The 21703-nt window shown below is 37.1% G+C and overlaps 1 protein-coding gene across 1 annotated transcript; it reads right to left on the bottom strand.

Moving 5' to 3' along the window:
• Positions 1 to 1732: 1732 nt before the first annotated feature.
• On the bottom strand, positions 1733 to 11878 carry LOC100249450 (uncharacterized). Its single transcript, XM_010667094.3, has 8 exons — positions 11396 to 11878; positions 8500 to 9047; positions 7593 to 8343; positions 7155 to 7157; positions 5395 to 5497; positions 5081 to 5298; positions 2869 to 3404; positions 1733 to 2665 (listed from the first exon to the last, which is right to left on the bottom strand). The coding sequence occupies exons 1-8, from the start codon at positions 11747 to 11749 to the stop codon at positions 1855 to 1857; spliced, it is 3324 nt and encodes a 1107-aa protein (XP_010665396.2). The 5' UTR covers positions 11750 to 11878; the 3' UTR covers positions 1733 to 1854.
• Between the last annotated feature and the right edge of the window lie 9825 nt (positions 11879 to 21703).

The following is a 21703-nucleotide window of genomic DNA, read 5'->3' on the forward strand; positions in this document are numbered from 1 at the left end:
AAAGCCCTAAGGATAGATAGCATGCACCTTACGAGATTCAAGGACAGGGAATAGAAGAATTAGAGGTTCCAATAGTAGTATCTTAAGAAACATTCATATTTTAACATAAATTTTGCTTCATATAAAGCTAACACAACAACTTTGGTAAAACAAACTTTGGTATGCTTTAGGACTTGATGGATCATATACACCAATTCATATGGCCTTTTTGTATTTTCCTTTTTTCACTCTCTCACCCTTTTTATCTGTCTTGAAGATTGTTATGAGAGTTTATTCATTCCCTTGTCAAATAGGACTAGTTGGTAAGTTTTTAACTTCTTATTTTTATATCATTAATTAATTGTGTTCATTTTGTTTGTGTATTATTTGTTACAAATCCAACTCTAGGATCAAGACTTCATTGAACTCTTATCAACAAGGGCAATGATTAATTAAAAAATTCTCGAAGTCATGGAAAGACAGATTTCACACATTCTACAAAGTAGATTTCTATCTAGCAAGATATTGAGCAATAGATCTTCATGGGATATTGACAAAAAAAATTATCGATAGATCATTTTTCCATGTTTGGGATATGCTTTGTTATAATCACAAATTATGAAATGTTTCATGCATTGAAATTTAGCTTATGTTCATTATTTTTTTTAATCTCCTCTTATAGAATGATATATTTTAATTTCATTATATTCTAGTTTTTTGTTAATATTTAAAATATAAAAATATAATCACATTTGACAATGGGTCCACCTTAAAATTTGAATATTTGATATGTTTTCATCTTCAGGAAATGCACATGATAATATATATATATATATATATATAGATGACATTTAAAACTACAATTGTGAAAAATGACTAATTAAATTAAGTGAATCACCCAAGAAAGGGGGTGGGGGAGGGGTTGTTGAATTGGGTGTTATAAACTTTTTGAAAATATTCAACCAAACACAAAAAGAAGAGTAATTAATAAGCAAGATAATAGTTAAGTAAAGGATAGGCAGAAGAAAAGTGCAAACTCTATTTATAGTGGGCACTTACAATCCCTTCAAGTACTCCACCTACTTGAAGTCTATTCACTCAAAATGAATAGATAAGGAAGTTTTTAATGCATCCAATCTTAGAACAAACATAGCTCACAATACAAGAGAAAGCTTAGATGGATTTTGAGGTGCACTCAAGAATATGACAGTGGGAAATAAATGTACTTTGAATGTGAGAAAAGAAAGGTTTTTCAATTGATTGCAATTATTCTCATGTTAATAAATGTAGTAGGTCTCTTCAATTTATAGGTTTTCAACTTGGGAACCCAAAAAATACAAAACGCCCTTAACCGGTTGAACTCCAATTTGATGGATGGACTACTAGTGGAACATTAAATGCTTTGAATGTGACCATATATATATAAGAAAATGCTTATTGAAAATTAGTCATAATTGCATCAAAATGATTATGAAAAGTAGTCATTATAAAAGACAGATGAAAGTGGAAAGTAGCTATGATTAAGAGAAGATGACCAATACAGAAAGTCATTGTTGGCATGTGAAAATGGTCGACAAAAGACTCCCAAAGGATGATTGCAAGAAAGGCGATCACCATTTAGAACGGATATCTTTGGTGAAAGATGACTGGTCTCCCTATCATCTTCTCTTTTTCTGGTCGTAGGGAATTGTCACACAAAAAGCAAAAGAAAAAAAAAAACAACGTAATCCTTTTAGATAGGAGGAACTTTATGGAGATAAACCCGAACATAACATCCACGTCATTAACATTACACTACAGCGATACGCACTTAAGGTAAAATGTTGAAGAAAATGCTTCTAGTATTGGGTGCAATAATAACAAAATTAAGTGCACTCATGTTGTACTATTATAAATGTAAGACTTGGCGAAAAACATGTAGACAGCCAATCCTATTGCAGTGACTCCAGCAAGTAGCCAATAAAAGTAATCAAGATGTGCCCGATTGAGATTGTCACTAAACCAGCTATCTCGTCCATCCCCACTAGTTATTTTCCCAATGACAGAGATCAGAGAGGTGCTCAGCAACCTCCCCAAGCCAACGATACTTAGTTGGAGGGACACGCCAACACTCCTCAATTCACTAGGGATCTGGTCACAGAAAAACTCCTGAATTCCAACATTGGTGAATGAGTCAGAAATTCCTAAGAAAATAAATTGGGGAATCAACCACCACACCTTCATAGGAAGAGTCGTCTTTGGCATATCAAGCAGCTCATATTCTTCAGCAGTTTTCAGACGTTTCAACTCAACTAGGGCTGCAATTACCATGGTAATGGCAATTAAAAATATCCCAATTCCGATTCTCTGAAGCATTGTTATGCCAGATGGTTTTCTGGTTAAAGATCTAGCAATCGGGACAAATATGCGGTCGTATATAGGAATGAAGATGAGAACCGTGAGGGCCCTAAAAAATTGAAGTGAAGCTGCTGGTATGTGAAAGCCTGAACCTATTGATCTATCTAGTGTAGTTCCTTGCTTGGTAAACAAAGTGGGTGGCTGTGCAAGCACAATACCATACCCCAAACATGTGGCCCATATGGGAAACAGCCTTAGTACTGCCTTTGCTTCTTCAACATCACTGAGGCTACATGCCTTTCCTTTTTCCCCAGACCCCCCTGGCAGAAGCAATGCCTTGTTGAGAAACCTGCCATAGAAAAGAGACCAAAGTCTGATATAAATTTAGAACCATTTTGATGAGAAGATTTAAAGGCAATCTTTAGAGCCCTGGAAGTTAGAAATCTGACAAAGGCCTTGAATTTTCAAATCTCTTTCATGAGAAATATGATTATTATTTTTTTTCCCTATTTGAGTCCTATGCACTGAAATATATAGAAAGTTGTTGCCTACTTGAACTGGTTTGAACCTTGGTAAGGGGGAAGGTTTTCTGTAGCTTCCACTGGAGGGGTTGTCTTCCAATTCTTGGCTGCTGCAACAAAAACCCGACCAATTCTCACAAATGGGCTTCTCTCATTCTTTTTTATACTATACCTATAAGTCCTAGTCCCGAACAAGAAAATGAGCAGCCCCAACACCATGAAAAGGCAAGAGATTCCAAATCCAAGAATCCAACTAACGTTGTCTTCAATGTAGCTCATAATCAAGTAACTTACTGAAACACCACCAGCCAGACCAAAAAACCACCAGTTGAAGAATGAGCTTTTGGCTTTGCATTCCTCTTGATCTCGTTGGTCGAATTGCTCAGCTCCAAATGCTTGGAGGCAAGGCTTGAGCCCACCTTGCCCAATTGCTACTACATACAATGAGAAAAAGAAGAAGACTACTTGGAGCTGAGAAGGAGAGCAGGACGTTGTTTTGTTGCTGTTTTTGCAGTTGGAAGAGCTCCCAGAAGTAAACACAGAAGACACAGTCAATAAGCCTAGTCCCTGTACTCCATTCCAATAGAAATCAAAGATAATTGTCAACCCTGATATATAGTGTTGATTAATTTCCTGAACCCTTCTCATACATATGATGCAATTAACTTCATAATGTATTCATGCAATCCAGTTCTTTGTTTTTATTCATATGATTCACCCTCCAAAACCTGGAACAAACCAGGAATTTGGTGCGTACCAACTCCAGAATAAGGCCGGTCAATGATTCGGTTCACATTTTGAGACGGATCATGAGTTGAATCAGGCGACTGAACTCAAAACAGAGGACCCATTCCCTGGGAATCCAACCGAGTCGCTTTTGTGCAAAAAGAGAATATGGGATGCTAGGCGGACTCATATTATATATGTCATACAAGAACGAGAATATGGGATGTGATGAATTATAAGGTTTCCGGTCACCTTCTGAAATGCCCCAAGATCTAGATGGGTTATTTCACTAGCCAAATTCATTACCCCAAGTCATAAATGAAACTTGAAACTACGAATATAAAAACCTTTCGTTTCTCATACCAGAAGAGCCTTAACCTTGAATTGTATTATTTATTGTTTATTTCAAGGGAGAAAAGAAAATGCATTCTTCGTTTTCGTTTTTTAATAAAGAAGAGAAAACATAATTTTTTTTTAGGGAGAGATAAGAGAGACTTATGAGAGAGAGAAAATAAAAAATAAAAAATCTTTTTTATTTATTTTTAATAATGGTAGTTTATGGGTAGTTTTAAAACTCTCAAAAACTGTTCCTCTATTTTCTCATTTATTTGGGTTAGGTCTAGTCAACCCACTTGGGCACCCAAACCCAACTCCAAGAGGATGTTAGGCAGATTCGTATTATATATGTTACGCAAGAACGAGAATAGACCAAAAAAAAAAAATAGAATAAGAACACATAAATTTACATGAAAAATCTTAAGAAAAACCCGGAATAGAGAAAAATGAAATCCACTATATAAAAATATTGGTACAAAAGAGGAAAGTTACGAGTGGCTACTGCATATAATCATCATAACAACCGTTTGATCCCTCCACTATCACCATAGATTCTCAAAAAAAAAAAAAATCTCACAATTATAAATTCACCATATATTTCATACCGCTAGCTTTTCGCATCAAACTTTTCGGATCAAATTAAATAAAATTTGAATCACCAAACTCTATCAGTATGGTTGCACTACCATGTAAATTACATACATACACTTCTCAAAAACTTAAAAATAATCTTTAATATTGTTCCCTATGATTGAAGATAACAAATATAAAAGTAATATGAATAAAAAAAAATCATAAATTTTGAGATTGCAAAAGGTTAGAATATATAACTGTTAACATTTAAACAATAAAATTTATTTTATCTTAAACGGTTATAAATTATTATTATTTTTATCATTTAATAAAATTATAAATATTAATAATCTATTAAATTTATATTTTATTCTTATCAATATTTAATTAATTTATTAATGTATATATGTTTAAGGTTCTAAATTATTTATATATTTATTAACCTTTTTTTTATATACTTATGATATCATGGTGTGATCATCAAATTGCCAATCCAATCAATGAATCGTGGCCTAATAACTTTTTCAATTGAGTGAACTATAGGATTTTTGAAACATAAAGCTCAGTGCAAGAAGCAACTAATTGCGGGATAAATTCTAAAGACTAACCAGGATGTAGGTAAGAGAAGCAATAACAATGGTGCGATATTGACCAAGATAAGAGTCTGCAATGGCAGCTCCTAAGAGAGGCAATAAAGTCGCAGTCCCGGACCATGTATTCACGTTGGCAGCTGCAGCGGCGGTGGACTCCCCTAGCCATCCGGTGAGGTAGTTTATAAGGTTGGTTTCTATACCTTTGAAAGCAAACCTGTCCACAACTGCCATGCCTGTAAAAATACATTTAGGGTCATATTTATGACATAATTTGTCCATATGATAAACTATTTACGTGTAAATTTTTCTTTAACTACTTCATTTCGTACCTATGATGAAATACGCAGATTTCCAGGCACCTGAGAAGGATCTCTTGGCTGGGTCTCCTTTGTGGTCGACGGCACCATCTACAGTGTCGTCCAAAGTTGGAGCCTCCGAGATGAGACAGCTATCCATGTGTTCGCCAAGCCAAAGCTCACCACACAAAGGATATGTCTTGGTATATATGCAGGCTTCTCTGTTTGCGGGTAATGTTCGTTGGGTGTACTCCAATTCATAGTTGTGCTTCATGATTCACTACGCACAAGTCACCACCACCACATAGGAATTCTCTTTTCTGATGTGGTCCTAGTGCACAACTTTTGCTATTTTCTATTATTTTTTCAAGTTCTGAGCATAGAATTAATGGCTATGAGAATTTGATTTGGGATCGAAAGTGATAGAATTTGATTTTGGATAGTGATGCTAGCTGCACCATCACCCTTTAAACAAGATGTAGAAATAATATTAATATTTTATTTTATTTCTATGTAATGATGATTTCAAGTATCATGTACTAAATATTAATACTGTTGTGAATTTTGACTCTTCTAATAGTATCATAAACTATCTTAGAATCTCCTTCCATTAGGCCATGTTTGGTTTATGGAAACGAAAATGTAAGAGAAAGAAAATATAAAAAAATAAAAAATAAATTAAAAGTTTATAAATTATTTTTGTATCTTGCTTCAAACTTATTTTACTTATTTAACTATTATTAAATAATTTAAATATATATAAATTTCTTATTAATTTTAATTATATTTTATTTTCTTTCGATAAGAGATCTCATTACTAATCAACTTGGCTCTCATACCACTTGTTAGGGTGAATTCACAATATTCCAACAAACACTAAAATTTTTCTACCCTTTCTTTGTGCAAAATTAAATAGGTAATAGCAACTAGTAGTAATAAATAAATAAACTCATGTAATAAAAAAATAAATCAGACACCATAATTTTTACATGGAAAACCCCCCAATGCGATGGGAAAAACCACTGGATCTAGTCCAGTTAAAACATCCACTATCAATAATAATAAGTTACACTTGTCTTCTCTAGAATAATCTCTAAAGGCTGTCAAATACATCAAGAGCACATATAACCTTAGATTATATAATCTCTCATGGCAAAAGACACAGAAAAATTGGAGAAAATATACCCAAAAAAATGTTGTTACTGTTCATGGGCAATAACACCAGTTCTCAAGCTCAAAATCTGATCTCCACCGTTCAGATTGTAACTATTCGAGTTTCAAACCTCTCCTCCAAATTTCAACTCGATCGGACCACGGATGAAGTAGGATCGGCTTATTGATGAAATCTAGACAAATGTGTTTTTTTCTCTTTCTTCTCTTCTCTCTGTTTTTCTTTTTTCCCAATCTCCTTTTTTTTTTTTTTTAATGTAACTGACTTGGGCCCCAAGCATATAGGGCCCACTCCCTCACATACGAGGGAGCCCGACACTTTTTAATCATTATTCATTATTCATATTTATATAATTATTTTTTAAAACAATTTTCAAAAAACGAATTGAAATAATTAAAAATAATTAAAATATATTATCTGAAAATACTATTTTTTGTTGTTTAAAACAAAAAATAGTTTTCTATTTTGTGATTATCAAATGTGTTTTTCTATTTTATTTGTTCTAAAAAATAAAAAACTATTTTCGAAAACAGTTACCAGATCTTAAGTTATTTTGTCAAACATGTTTAATCTATGTAATAACTTGAATTAAATTGATGTATAAAGTTGATTTACTAAACACCCTCTTAATCTTCGTAAAAAATTCCACTTTAAAAACCCAAATTGCACCCCGAAATAATTGTTCTCATCACTTCTATCATATTTTCTTTTTGTATTAAAAATGTGGTTAGTATAGGTTAAAGTTATGTTTAGTAACCAGGAAATTTTGAGGGAAAATGAAAATATAAATAAAAAAAATAGAAGGAAGGGAAAAAAATTATATTATATTTAAAATCAAACATTAAAAAGCCCACTATATCCATTCACACGAAAGAAAAAACACATACAAATAATATGAAATATTTGAATTTTACAACAGAGATCATCTAATATAACAATTTGCATTTACTATATTCTATATTGGTGGAACAATAATAATAAAAATGAAGGAAGCTTACGTTGTATTTCCCCTATTATAAATATAGGATTTTGCAAAATACAAGTAGGTAGCCAACCCAACTGCACTGAGCCCGGCCAGCAGCCAGTAGAAGTAATCAAGATGTGCCTGATTAAGATTATCATTGAACCAGCTACCTTGGCCATCTCCATTAGTTGTTTTGTCGATGACAGAGATGAGAAAACTGCTCAGGAAGTTCCCTACACCGAAGATACTGAGGTAGAGGGCGAGGCCGACACTCCTTAATTCATTTGGGACCTGATCATAGAAAAACTCCTGCAGACCAACCATGGTGAACACGTCCGAAACTCCAAACAAGATGTATTGGGGAATCAACCAGCACACGCTCATTGGAACCGTCACCTTTGGCATATCAATCAATCCGTATTCTTCAGCGGTTTTGAGCCGTTTCATCTCAACCAGGGCTGCAATTACCATGGAGATGCAAGATAAGAAAATCCCAGTTCCGATCCTCTGAAGCATTGTTATGCCAGATGGTTTCCTGGTTAATGATCTTGCAATGGGAACAAAAATGCGATCGTATATGGGGATGAAGATGATAATGGCAAGGGTGATAAAGGACTGAAGTGAAGCTGCTGGTATCACAAACCCTGATCCGAGTGATCGATCCATAGTAATTCCTTGCTTGGTAAAGAAAGTCGATGACTGTGCAAACACAATAGCGTAGGCCAAACACGTAGCCCATATGGGAAAGAGCCTCAGAACCGCCTTTGCTTCTTCAACATCACTGACACTACACACCTTGCCATTGTCCTTGGAACCATCCGGTGCAAGCAAGGCCTTGTTAAGAAACCTATAACAAGAGTTAGGGTCACATTATACTATGTTAGATGGGTTCCAATATGCTTTGTGGACATCTTGATGGCATTGAATTCGAAATAATTTTCCCTGAGAACTATGTGTTTGCCTACCTTTTTTAAATATCAGTGCAGAAACTCATATCTCTTACCTGAACTGCAGAGAACCTTGGTGAGGTAGGGTTCCTCGAGCTACCTCTTCAAAATTTAGAGACGAATCAGTTGTCCTCCAATTTCTAGCTGCTGCAACAAACACCTGACCAATCCTCACAAATGGGCTTTTCTCATCTCCATTGACACTATACCGGTATGTCTTGGTCCCAAGCAAGAAAACAAGTAGTGCAATCACCATGGCAATACAGGGGATTCCAAATCCAAGACCCCAATTCAGGTTGTCTTGAATGTAGTTCAAGATGAAGAGAGTTATTAGAGTACCAAAGCACATAGAGAAGTACCACCAGTTGAAGAATGAGCTTTTGGATTTGCCCTCCACTGGATCTTGTCCATCAAACTGGTCAGCTCCAAAAGCCTGGACACAGGGCTTGTGCCCACCTTGCCCAACTGCTACAAGATATAGAGCGAAAAAGAAGAGGATTACTTGTAGCTGAGGAGGAGAACAAGAAGCGATTTCATCATTTTTTTGGCATTCAGAAGGGCTCGCAGAAGGAAGCACAGCAGATACTGCTAACAAGCCTAGCCCCTGTGGTTCACAGAATCAAAGTTGAAGATGATTATCACTAAATTATGACAGCAACTTAGAATACTATGTCAAAAAGCACTCAAAACAATTTCCAAAAATCAAAACTGACATTTTCCAGACATTCTTTACAAGGAAGAGTTTTATATGCATCTTTAAGCATATTAGTCTCACGGTGGGTTCTTCCAATAATAGAGCATGGCGTGTATAAACCAGACTCACTCTTTTGAGTAGCTGAACAAACCAGCTGTCTTCTAAACGCATTCTCTGAAAATCACCCACAAATTGGAAGCAACTTTTGTTGCAACAAGAGCCTAATGGTCAAGGTCTGGCTGTCATTAATGTAATACTTGATCTCCTTAAGCATAAACTATGGAAATCAGAGAAAAAGTGACTAAAAAACTAATCATATAATCCAGATAATTTATATGTCTAACCTGTGATGGGGCTATGTAAATTCATGAGCAATTCTGTAAAATCCACCACTCTCACAACTCAACCAAAATCCATCCCTGTTGCATCATGACCCATTATTTTAACACAACTTAAAATATTTAAAAAACAAACAAATAACAAATAAAGACAAGGCAATATATTGCCACTTTGCATCAGTGTCTTCCCTATGAGGTTAAGAAAGTGCAGTATAGCCAAGGAACCCCCATAACCTACAAGGCCAAATCATTCTCACTCTGCTCGATCTTCTTTGCCCCCTTATATGTTAGGGTACTAAGAACCATTTTTCGTGCATTCCACAAAATTATCCTTTGAGAAGTAGCTAAAATCCATCAAATCTTATAAAGGAACAATAATGACTTACCAATAACTAACCCCCAATGACCAGTTCGATAGTAAAACAAACAAACACCTTCTTAAGCATGCAATTTTTTATTTTCCATGTAAGCCCTCTATATGAATAACTCATCGTCCACTCTAATCCTAGCCAAACTAACCACCACCCAGATCTTGGTCAAAGCAGACAGTTCGAGTTGATTTCTTAATTAATAAGCATCCTTGACGTCTGCACGACTTGTTAACCCAATCACACAATTTAAAGTCTCTCTTCCTTAACCAGAAAACAGTCAATATTTCCCACAAACAATTCATCCAACACTCTGCAACATCAACAGTAGAATAATCGCCAACCCTCAAAATGGTAACCCACCAAATTCCTTGCATGATCCCCTGAGCCCCTGAGACTTCCTCATGACTCTACTACACTGAAGGGAGCTGTAACGTCATACTCAAGAACATTTCATAAAAAACCATCTCCATCTAAAAGAGTAGCATTTTTTTTCTCAAATCTCGATACGATAGATACTAGAAAAGCATCACCCATAAAGGCATCATTTCTTAAATATCTTTCATCATGTAGTTAGCGGCCATAATCCTTCTGAAAGAACTAGTCCTGATTTTACTTATCAGCCAACCAACAATTTTCAATTTTGAAAAACAGCTTTTCCCAATCCAATTGTGTTGAAAATTCATTACTCCTTCAAGCATCTATGACTCCCCTTGAACCAAACCAGCTTCTGATCATGGAAAAGTAGAAACTTCAATTGAACCAAACCAAAGCACCCATTTAATGTTTTGAAATTTATTTCAATTAGCAGAATATTTCCATTTTCACAGGATAAGGATTTGGTACCATACCGATACCATAATCAACCTTCAAAATATTTACCATGTTCAAAAATGTGATACAAAAGGGGGAAAAGACCATTAAAATTAACTCATAAATCAACATGATTTAGACCCCTTAGCTAATAGTGCCCCAAATATTGACTCCTAGCTAAAATGATTGATTAAATCCCATTAGGGAATTCCAACTCTTGGGTTGGTTCTCTCAAAAATCATTTCATGCTACACTTGGTAATCCCACATTAATTACAATAAAATAAATTAACTTTGTGAGATAATTACAATTAAGTATCACAAAATAGGAAGAAGAAAAAAACTCTAAATCTCAAATTTCCCAAGAATAAAAATTAAATTTTGGAAAATAATGGCAATAATTACAATTGAGTACTTAAAAATGGTTTGACAAAAATTCAAAATCTTAACATCTTCCAAAAATGGACATATGAAAAGACAAAGATGATAAGAGAGAAACAAAACAAAAAAGAGTCCACCACAATATAACAACACATATAGAATTTTTTTTTTTTTTTTCTAACAACACATATCTTAAATCCAAACATTGAAATAAAATTAGAAAATTTTGAAACTTGACCCACTCTCTAAATTATTTCACCCATCTTAAATTATGATCAAGAAATTAACTGCATCATTTGAAATTAAGCGCTAAAAATGGACCAAAAAAAAAGGAAAAAGATTGGGAAAGAGAAACGAACCAGTATGTAGATAAGGGAAGCAACAATGATGGTGTAATAGCGGCCGAGATACGTGTCCGCCACAAAAGCTCCCAACAGCGGCAGCAACGTGGAGGTGCCGGACCATGTGTTGACGTTGGCGGCGGCGGCGGCGGTAGACTGGCCCAGTGGCCCGATAAGGAAGCTTATGAGGTTGGACCCTATGCCGTAGTAGGCGAACCTCTCCGCAACCTCGACTCCGATGATGAAGGACGCGGATCGCCACCCGCCGGAGCTCGATCTCCTCGCTGGACGGCCCTTGTGGTCGGCGAAACCGTCGACGGTGTCGTCAAGTAGTGGGGTCTCCGTGCCGCCGGAGATCGAAGAGTAGGCCATGGGTCGGCGATCGACAGCCACAGAATTTAGGAATCTTCCGAGAGGAGATTATTATCCTTTTATTACACGATTTCTGCAGTAGTTTTCTAGGACGATGAATGATGTCGTAGGCTCTGACCTCCTGACTTCGACCCGCCTTTTAATAAATTATTTTACCATTTTATCCTTCTTTTTTTCTTTTTCTTTTTTACTATTTTTAAAATATACATACTTTTCATTGGTCAGAAAAGAAAAAAAAAGTGAAAATGCTTTCGACAAAAAATTAAAAACACAGGCTCTGACCTCCTGGCTTCGACCCGCCTTTTTATAAATTATTTTACCATTTTATCCTTTTTTTTTTTTTTTCTTTTTTTTACTATTTTTAAGATATGATTAAATAAATAATTTATAAAATATACATACTTTTCATTGGTCAAAAAAGAAAAAAAAAAAAGCGAAAATGCTTTGGACAAAAAATTAAAAACACGTGGGTAATTGAATATGTTACCAAATTGTTGACATTTTTTTTTTCTTTTTTCCTTTTTTTCTTTTTTTTTTCTCGGGTTCTAGTTTTGGATTTTAAATTTATGGCTGAGAAAGTAGATTTTAAATTTTTTTTTTTTACAAGAATAAATGGGAGAATTTATTTTTCAGTTACATCTAATTCTTTCCTATTTATTAATTTTTCAAATGTTAAATTTTAAAATATTTAGTGGTTGTATAATTACTTTATTATTATTTTATAATTATTTTTTACCATTTCATCCATTCTTTTTGGCATCCTCAAGAAATACTTTGAAATTTTGTAAAATATAAATACTTCTTTCATTCTCAAAGGGAAAAAAATGTGAGATGACAAACATGTTTTCAGAAAAATAAAAGAAAAATTAGTATTAATTTTTGAGAGATTTTTCGTTTTATTAATATAAGCACTACCATTAACTCTAATTACTTCCTTTCACATCAAAATAGATAAAATTTAATTTATAAAATATTTTTTAAAGGATTTTTCTCTTAAGTTTATACGAAGCTTACCTATCTTCTTAATGCTTTTAAGTTAAAAAACAAAAAATAATTTTTAAAAACAAGTTTCAAAAAAATATGATCAAACAATTCTATGTTTTCCCTTATTTTTTAAAATTTGTTTTCTATTTTATTTTGTTTTTAAACATTATTTCTAGAGAACAACAGTTAAATAATGTAATGAATTTTTAAAATCAAATTTTTGTTTTTAAAAACAAAAAACTATTTAAATTACTCTACCAAACAATTTTGTTTTTAAAATTATTCTTCATTTCACTTCATTTTAAAAAATTATTTCTAAAGAACCATGGTCAAATAATGTTATGAATTTTTAAAAACTATTTTTTGCTTTTAAAAATTAAAAATTGTTTTTAAATCACACCACCAACTCATAACTTTTTTTTAACAAAATTACCCTTTTAACATATTTTTAATAATTATCTCGCTTAAACACTTCTTACATAAAAAGAATAAAAGTAAAAATGTAAAAATAAGGATAAATATGTAATTTTTAATGTATTGAAGTTATTTTAATGACTATCATCTTATCATTTTAATAAAATATTTTAAAAAATAATGAGTAAAAAAGGAATATTATCTCATTATTTTAATAAAATATTTTAGAAAGCAATGAGTACAAGATTTTTCATTATTTGAATTTAAGAAAAACAATAAAATAAACAAACAGCAATAATTACGATAGTCAAGGTGTGGACCCCGCATTTCGACTCGCTCAATGCGTTTCCCACTCGATGGCAAAACTCGATTTTTATTTGAAAAAATTGATTTTTATTGATTATTTGAAAATGACTTGGAGTCGCTACTTATTTTTGTTTTATTTTTAAAGGGTAAACAAAATAAGAAAGAAAAACCCTAAGTGTGACTCCTTATTTTGGAAAAGGTGATCTACGAAAAACCGGATCGGGTTCGGGGGTCAGGTTACTTATCGGGAAGGTACGGTAAAGACCATAGCACCCCTCTAAGTCCCTAAAGTCGGGTCTCTACTAATGAGATGAAGCTGACATGGCAATCAATGAGAAAATCAATGAATACTCGAATCAATCATGCACATATGAGTATCAGAATATGCAACAGAGGATGACCAAAGTGAAAGTGGATGCGTACCTGATCAGCAAACGGCAACGCGCTATCACAAAATGGGATTAGTGCATAGTAATGAGCATAAAGTATATCACTCATATCATCAAACCAGATAAAGAAACACCAATAACTTGCATGACATCTCATTCAAATTCATTTTTATTTTAAAGCAGATTATTTGATGTAGGGCCCCCACCAAAGCCCATTTATTTTGCATGAATCAATTCCATAAATTCCATCATTCGGAATTACAGAATTTAATTCGTGCTTATTTTAAAAACATTTTAAAAACAAAGAAAATGCAAAAGTGGCTTGCCGGAAGAAAAATGGCAACCAAATTTTTATTGAAAATGGGATTTTGGTATCCAAAATTCTAAGGATGGAAGATTAGATGACTTGAGACTATTTGAATACCAGGATTTAAAAGAATTTATGAAATGGGGTTCCGGGTAGTTATTTTCAAAATCAAAGAATAAGGAAATAAGAAGAGAGAACACGTGGCCCAAAGGTGGCCGTAACTTGGTCATTCATCCATGCCACCTTCATTGCAGTTGGAGACAGAAAAGATCCCTTCAATTGTCAACATGGGACTCGTGGCTCAATCTCGTGGTGCATCTCAATCATGTGGCAACTGGCTAAGCCAAGAGCTACCGCCGAGGCGCACTTAGCAATGAATTTCATACATGCATCCCATTAAGCTGACCTTGCCCAAATTCCCTGGTCCCTCTGGACATAGCTGGGATAGGGGTCAAATGCCAAAAGCCATGACTCCAAGCCTTAAAGTGGACGTGGTCGGCACGCCAAGGGATTCCAATGTCTTTTCCAGTGCATAAGAGACTGCCTCAGCCATCACCGTGAAACCTGGCCTGGGTAGAATTGACTTTCTCCTTTAGGATATCGTGTGAAGGTAGGAAGAACAGTACCCTCCTTAGCCACAATGGCTAAAGCGAGATTATCATCAACCCTGAGATCCCTCATGGACCAAACAACAGTCTTCGAGTCGCTACTCTTATTTGAGAGTTCAGATATCAATTCAAACCATGCACCACAATACCCCAAAAGAATTTCTCTATCATTACTGGTGAGTAGCCCAACATACCATGGCTGCTCCACTTTCGCGCTAGAATCCTTGTCGTGTCAGTCACTCTCTGGATTCATGAAAACCCTCTCCTCTTGTTCTCACGTCCTTTCATATTTTCTGTATTCCTTTTGATTTCTCTTTCCGACCAATCAAAGACATAATGCTCCAAGAATCATGCAAGTGGGCCCAGGATATGAATGCTTGGATCAGGCGTGAGATAGTCACTGAAAGTGGTGCAGCAACCATAAGGACCTCAACTGCAATCTCATCAGTGGGACCTCCTCCTCATAAAAGTTCACACTACTCCATACTTCTTTCTACAGTGCTCGTAAGACCCAACATCACATGTACTCCAGAAGTTCTATTCAGTCCGCTCAGACACTGCATACCGTAGATGGAATTCACGATTTTCAATCAACCTATTCTCTATTCTGTGAACTGCTTCGGCACTATCAAACTGCTCATAGAAGGAACCTTCAGTGCGGGAGCCAAGTTCATCAAGGCGTTGACAATGTAGATTTCAAACATACAGATCAACCAAATGACCGAAACTGTCATCTCCAAAACAGTTAAACATTGGTCATTGGGCAGCACGCCATATTTAGCATTAATCCTCTTTGCTTCTGCCTCACCAGAATGCTCTAATTTCTCATCAAGGTTCGCACTGATAATTGTGGGATCAGGCTCTCCCATCAACATGACATCATTAATTTCATTATCCGTTCCTTCCTCTTGCAACTTCAATCCAGCGTCATCAGTAGTTATAGCTCTGGTATCATCAGAAGACTCTTGTTTTATTTCGTTCTATCCCGGAAGTGCCTAGATTCATGAGACCTTTCTGATCATCCTCTGTATTCTCTGTAGCCTTGTACCCATATTCTTGCCCTTCTTCATTTTCATCTTCTGCTTCTCCCAATTCAGAAACATGCTATCATCAAGCTGAGGTTTGAGTTCTGCTACGTTAGCCAACGCACCAATGGTATCATCTTCCCTAGTTTGAGGGATTCTACTGCAAGGCTTGAGGATGTCACCATATTGGATGACTGTAGCAATATCCGGGGCGTGATTATGACTGATCTGACTGACATGAGAAGGCCATTAATCCCATCAATGTTGACTTGAGATGTCCAACCCTCAGTTTCCTGAACTTTGGAGCAGCTCAATTACCTGGAACCCTGCATGGCCATGCATGCATCCGGTGAGGAAATGGGAAGGAGGAATGGGTGAAGGAAGTTATGAGAAAATGAGCGAGAGGGATGTTGGGAGAAATGGGTTTAATGGGTATGGGAAGGGTTGTGGTGTAGAGAGAGGGAAAACAGGTTTGGGGGTGTTAGGAAATAGAAGTATGGGTACGGAGATGTGGAGCCATGCATGACTGAACGGGTTGCCTATTCCCAGTTTTTCTTTTCCACAGATTTACAGCATTTCCTTGAGTAAGTTTCCTCTGTAACATCCCATGACCTTTTCCCATTCATTATAAAGCATGCGTGGGACCCATCGAGAGAAACACCCATTCATCATTGTTGTTTCATTATGGTCCCTCACTGTATGTAACTAGAACCTTCTGTAGCTATTATGGAATTATCACCACTATTACAACAGGATGAAACCCAAGCAACGTCACCTGAGGAGTGCTCCACACTTTCTGTAATCACTTCAATAAGGCTTCAGTCAACAGTCAACTTGTTCAAGGTCAATGTTCCTGTCTTGTCATTGCAGAGAGCATCCATGCATGCCATTTCCTCAATGGCCATCATTCTTTTAGTGATTGTATCCTGCTAAAAGACTTTCTTCGAGCACAAGAGTTCTCATCACAAAAACGCCCAAAAAGGATATTGGGGCACTAATGGGGTATGTACCCACCACGACCTGGGTTTGGCATAAGGTCCAGTATAACTGCCTCCTCTGTATCATGCCCAGAAACTGAGAGATTCCCAAGGCGATGAACTCTTCAAGCTTGACTTTGAGGATTCGAATTTGAAAATACATCTAGAGGGGGTGGCACAACAATCTCCCATGGGGTAGCATGTAGTTTCAATGCGTATGAAGTTTGAATCATGACGAAGATCACAGTCTTCCAAGAAGGACTTCCTGATTCGATTTCCTGAACTACAACCCATTTTGGTGATCACCCTGCTCAACTCCAGCAGGATAGATGCATGAACCATCAGCAGTCAAGAGGCAATACTAATGCCCAGGTATGGCAGTCACCAATTCTGAGCAGAATAATTCAACAATTCCCTGAGCAGTGAGTCAATAATGACCCAAACTCAGAATAAATGTCCACATTCCAGATTCAGCAGAAATGGTGCATCTATAGACACAGTAAAGGCATCGGCCAAAGCATTCACAATATACGCATTCTCACGAGGATTTAGCTCAAGTTTCTTTCCTCTGGACGTCCAATGCGATCTACTTAGCTTTTCAGGCACTCAGAAATACTCAACTGTATGGAAAGTGACCCTCATGAGGCTCTCTCAGAGACACCCCACCTCCAAACGATGATAGCCAATCCCAAATGAGATATTTAACACCACAACCACAGCAAAATCAAAGGAATGAAAACAAAGGCAGAGACCAGAGTGAAAATTGAGAGAATGATGGACTGGGAATCAGGTAAAGCATGAATGTATAAAGCCTCATTTCAGGTGACATCCATGGGCTCATACAGGTGAGGAGATCTTAAGCTAGACTTACAGAGTGTATGAAAAACAGAGTCCCACTAGCTCCAAACCAAACCACAAGAAATGACAGTAAGATCAACAGCAACAGAGCATAAGAAAGGATCCAAAAACCAATAAATTCAGCATGTAATCCATATTATCCAACTCAAATTGGCGAGCAATGTAGAGTAAATCAAAATGGGAAAGAGATGAGAAATATATGAATCAAAGTAAGCAAGAAACTCACCTCAAACTTACTTGCAGCTACTCTCTTCCTGTTCTCTCCTTCTTCAAGCTTCACCCTCAAAAATCCATGGAGCCAGCAAGCTACCTTTCCTGTAACTAGTAGCCTCTCCAGAAAAGGTACTCCCCAGTTCCTCTCACCTCTCTCTCATGGAAAACTCTCCCTGGAATCCCTCAGACTTGCAGCCCCAGAAAGTTCCTTCTTCTCTAGCTAAACTCCTCTAAGCCTTCCCTCCGTAGTAGCCTAAGCTCCAGGAAATCTCTCCAGAAATATGCTCTGTTATCTCTATGGTTCTCTTCCCTCTAAGGTGTCTTCCCTCGAGCTTCACAGTCTGCAACTAGCTCAAAAACTCTCTGAAAAAAAAACCCTCTCTAGCAGCCTAAACTCCAGGAAAAAGCCTCACCTCCTCTTTTCTTTTTCCTTCTCTCTCTCTCCTCCAGCTTTCTTCCCCGAAACAACCAAACCAAAAGCTTCCCTCCCAAAAGATCTCTGCAGCCCCCCTCTCTAATGGAAAAGCATCTCCCCCCCTGAAAAAATCTCCAACGGCCCAGAATCCAAACCAAGCAGCTGCTCCCGCTCCTCTAACCGTCTGCAGCTTTTTGCAGATTCTTTGGACACGTGTCGACCTCTGGTTGGCCATCAAAACACCACTCTAGTGCCCCAACAGCCAACCAGAGATTGACACGTGGCCACCCTAGATGGCCACACCTATCAAAAATGGCTGCATAAAAGCAAGCCCAAATGGGGGTCTACAAATATGCCCCTCTTCGGTAGAGTTCACGAGTGTAAATAATATGAACACTGAAGTGAAAGGTAAGTGTGAATAGTGAGTGGAATGAAGTGAACTCTACCGAAGAACCAAGGAGACCCCCATAGGGACACTAGTGAGGTGTGAACTCACTCAGGCCAAAAGACAAACACAAAGGCTCTAATCCTAAAAGAGAAAGATGGGTGTCTCAAAATGCCTCTGAAGCCACACTAAGGATCCAAGCTCCCTCTAAAACGTCTCCAAAAGTGACCCGAAGATCGATGTCAAAGGTGAGTAACGGTCGAACCACCCTGGAGTACGAACAAGAATGCGTCTAAAAGAGACTGCCCTATGTGGACTACGAGATGAATAGGCGATAATCACAGGGTAACGAGGTGAGGAGAGTGAGAATAAGTGCAAATCCATGAAGGTGAGACATGCAATGCCAGAGAATATGAACGCTAGGAGCTGTGACTCTGCATGACAAGACTGACTCTAAACGCTAAACTAGAAAATAAGAAAATAAAGCTCTGCAAGCCAAACCAAAAAAGCTAACTCTAAACACTAAACTAGAAAATAAGAAAATAAAGCTCTGCAAGCCAAACCAAAAAAACTAACCCTAAACACTAAACTAGAAGGCCCATAGGTGAAGACCTACGGTGGTGATACAATAAAAATGCCCATAGATGCCAATCTATGGTGGTGAAAATCTCGAAAGCCCAAGGATGAAAATCCATGGTGGTGAAATAACTGAAATGCCCATAGAAGTCTGATCCATGGTGGTGATATAACTGAAATGCCCATAGATGAAAATCTATGGTGGTGATAAATCTGAAATGCCCATAGATGAAAATCTATGGTGGTGATAGCTGAAAGCCCAATGATGAAAATCCATGGTGGTGATATAATCTCAAAAGCCCAAGGATGAAAATCCATGGTGGTGATAATCTCGAAATGCCCAAGGATGAAAATCCATGGTGGTGATATAATCTCAAAAGCCCAAGGATGAAAATCCATGGTGGTGATAATCTCGAAATGCCCAAGGATGAAAATCCATGGTGGTGATAATCTCAAAAGCCCAGGGATGAAAATCCATGGTGGTGATAAACCTGAAATGCCCATAGATGAAGATCTATGGTGGTGAATCTGAAATAAAGGCTCATGGATGAAAATCCATGATGGTGAATCTGAAATGCCCATAGATGTCTGATCTATGGTGGTGATAATCTCAAAAGCCCAAGGATGAAAATCCATGGTGGTGATAATCTCAAAAGCCCAGGGATGAAAATCCATGGTGGTGATAAACCTGAAATGCCCATAGATGAAGATCTATGGTGGTGATAACTGAATGAAGGGGGATGCCCTAAACAAGATGACAATAGGGGGATGCCCTAGGTGATAACTCGCAAAGATCGACAAATGCGTCTGACAATCATGAAATCAGCACGAGACATGACAAACCCAACGGGAGGGGGTATGCCCCAGTAGAAAAGCGCTAAAGGGGGTATGCCCCTACATGACGACTCGCAAAGATCAAGAAATAGATCAAGCAGTGGGAAAGTACGCCAAAGATCTGATAAACTCAAGGATGGGGGGTATGCCCCAGTGTGACGACCCATAAAGATCAAGAAGTAGATCGAGTAGTGAGAGAATCTGCAAAAGATCCGATGAACCCAAGGATGGGGGTATGCCCCAGTATAGGATAGTAACTAACATAAGACATGGAACTCACCATACAAGACACTCCGGGATATGCTCAATGATGATGCAATGAAAAAACACATATAGAGCCTCAATGAACAAATGCTAAACAAGTCCAAACATCACCGAAACTATGCTGACGAAGCAAAACTAAAATAATGGCCCCAAACAAATGCTGACCGAGACCCTAGGTCTGAAATGTAAGCAAATCAAAATATGTCATGTCAACTATCAATATGAGTACATCACCACAAGTGCATCAACAATCTAATAGGCCCTACCATCATGGGAGATGTTGAACCTAATGTCCAAAGGCATGTGAAAACTCAACAGAAAACCCGAGACTGGTCTACATCCTCCTCTGATCACGAAAGAAATGGATAAGGTCATGCAAGACGATGGAATCTGTGGGCTCAAAAGATGTAAGGCTCTGATAAGATGGGCGCAGGTATAACAGTGGCCAATGTAGGATGGATGGGTGTGTAACAAAGATAAGTGAATATCCAAATCAAACTAGGTACGCTGAGAAGACTGAGCCCAGGGTGCCAATGACTCTATGATCCATCAAAAGTAGCAATCATAAACACGAAATGGAGTCTCAATGTCAAAATCAGCAAGGTGGCTATACCCCAGTGTGACTGCGTCATCTCAAAATGGGTAAGCTCTCAATGCAGAATGATCTCTGGAAAGTAAGTATCCGGCATAAACTGTCATCTCACAAAATCATCATCAATGAGTGGGCTATGCCCCAGTGTAAGCATCTCCAAATCGAACATCAATGAGAGGAGTACAACCAATATACATCATCTGATCAAAATGAACCTCTGCTCCTCAAAGTCATCGTGGTAATGTGAAGAGAGTATCTGAACTCCTCTAAAGAAAGAACATGTCCCAATGTGAACTGATATCTCTAAGATCAACCGCCAATGAAAGGGTTATGCCCCAGTATAGGGCAAACCCTGAAATGACTAAACTCGGCTGCATGCTCTCATAAGTGTCCGTGTCCTGATCCAATCATCTCAAAAATATGTCAACAATGATGAGAAGGCTATGCTCCTGTGATCACATCAAAGAAATCACCAAATCATATCTCGTACTCCAATGTGAAATGAATCTGAATACCTCCAAGGAACATTCATACCTAAAACCATCATCGACCGAAAAGGGGTATGCCCCTGTGTAAAGTACACTAGACGAAATGCGCCAATCATATCTCATGCTCCAATGTGAAAAATGACATCTGATACCCTCCGAGGAATGGACATGGCTCGAAAAAATCCGTCATCGACTGAGAAGAGTATGCCTCGACATAATGGTCATCCAATAATAAAACTCTCTGAGATGGCTATGCCCCAGTGTAAGGTCATACCATAACTCTCGGTCTGTCACAATCAGAATGCTCTCGAATCAATCT

Source organism: Vitis vinifera, chromosome 18 (assembly GCF_030704535.1).
Source record: "Vitis vinifera cultivar Pinot Noir 40024 chromosome 18, ASM3070453v1".
Taxonomy (NCBI): domain Eukaryota; kingdom Viridiplantae; phylum Streptophyta; class Magnoliopsida; order Vitales; family Vitaceae; genus Vitis; species Vitis vinifera.

What these genes read in the sequence shown, in the direction of transcription:
- LOC100249450 (XM_010667094.3), bottom strand. Translation starts at nt 11,749, where the DNA reads ATGGCCTACTCTTCGATCTCCGGCGGCACGGAGACCCCACTACTTGAC. An exon ending in CTTCCCTTATCTACATACTG is followed by an intron (nt 9,048 to 11,395) that starts GTTCGTTTCTCT and finishes TGTGAACCACAG; the next exon opens with GGGCTAGGCTTGTTAGCAGT. An exon ending in ATCTGCGTATTTCATCATAG is followed by an intron (nt 5,299 to 5,394) that starts GTACGAAATGAA and finishes GTATTTTTACAG; the next exon opens with GCATGGCAGTTGTGGACAGG.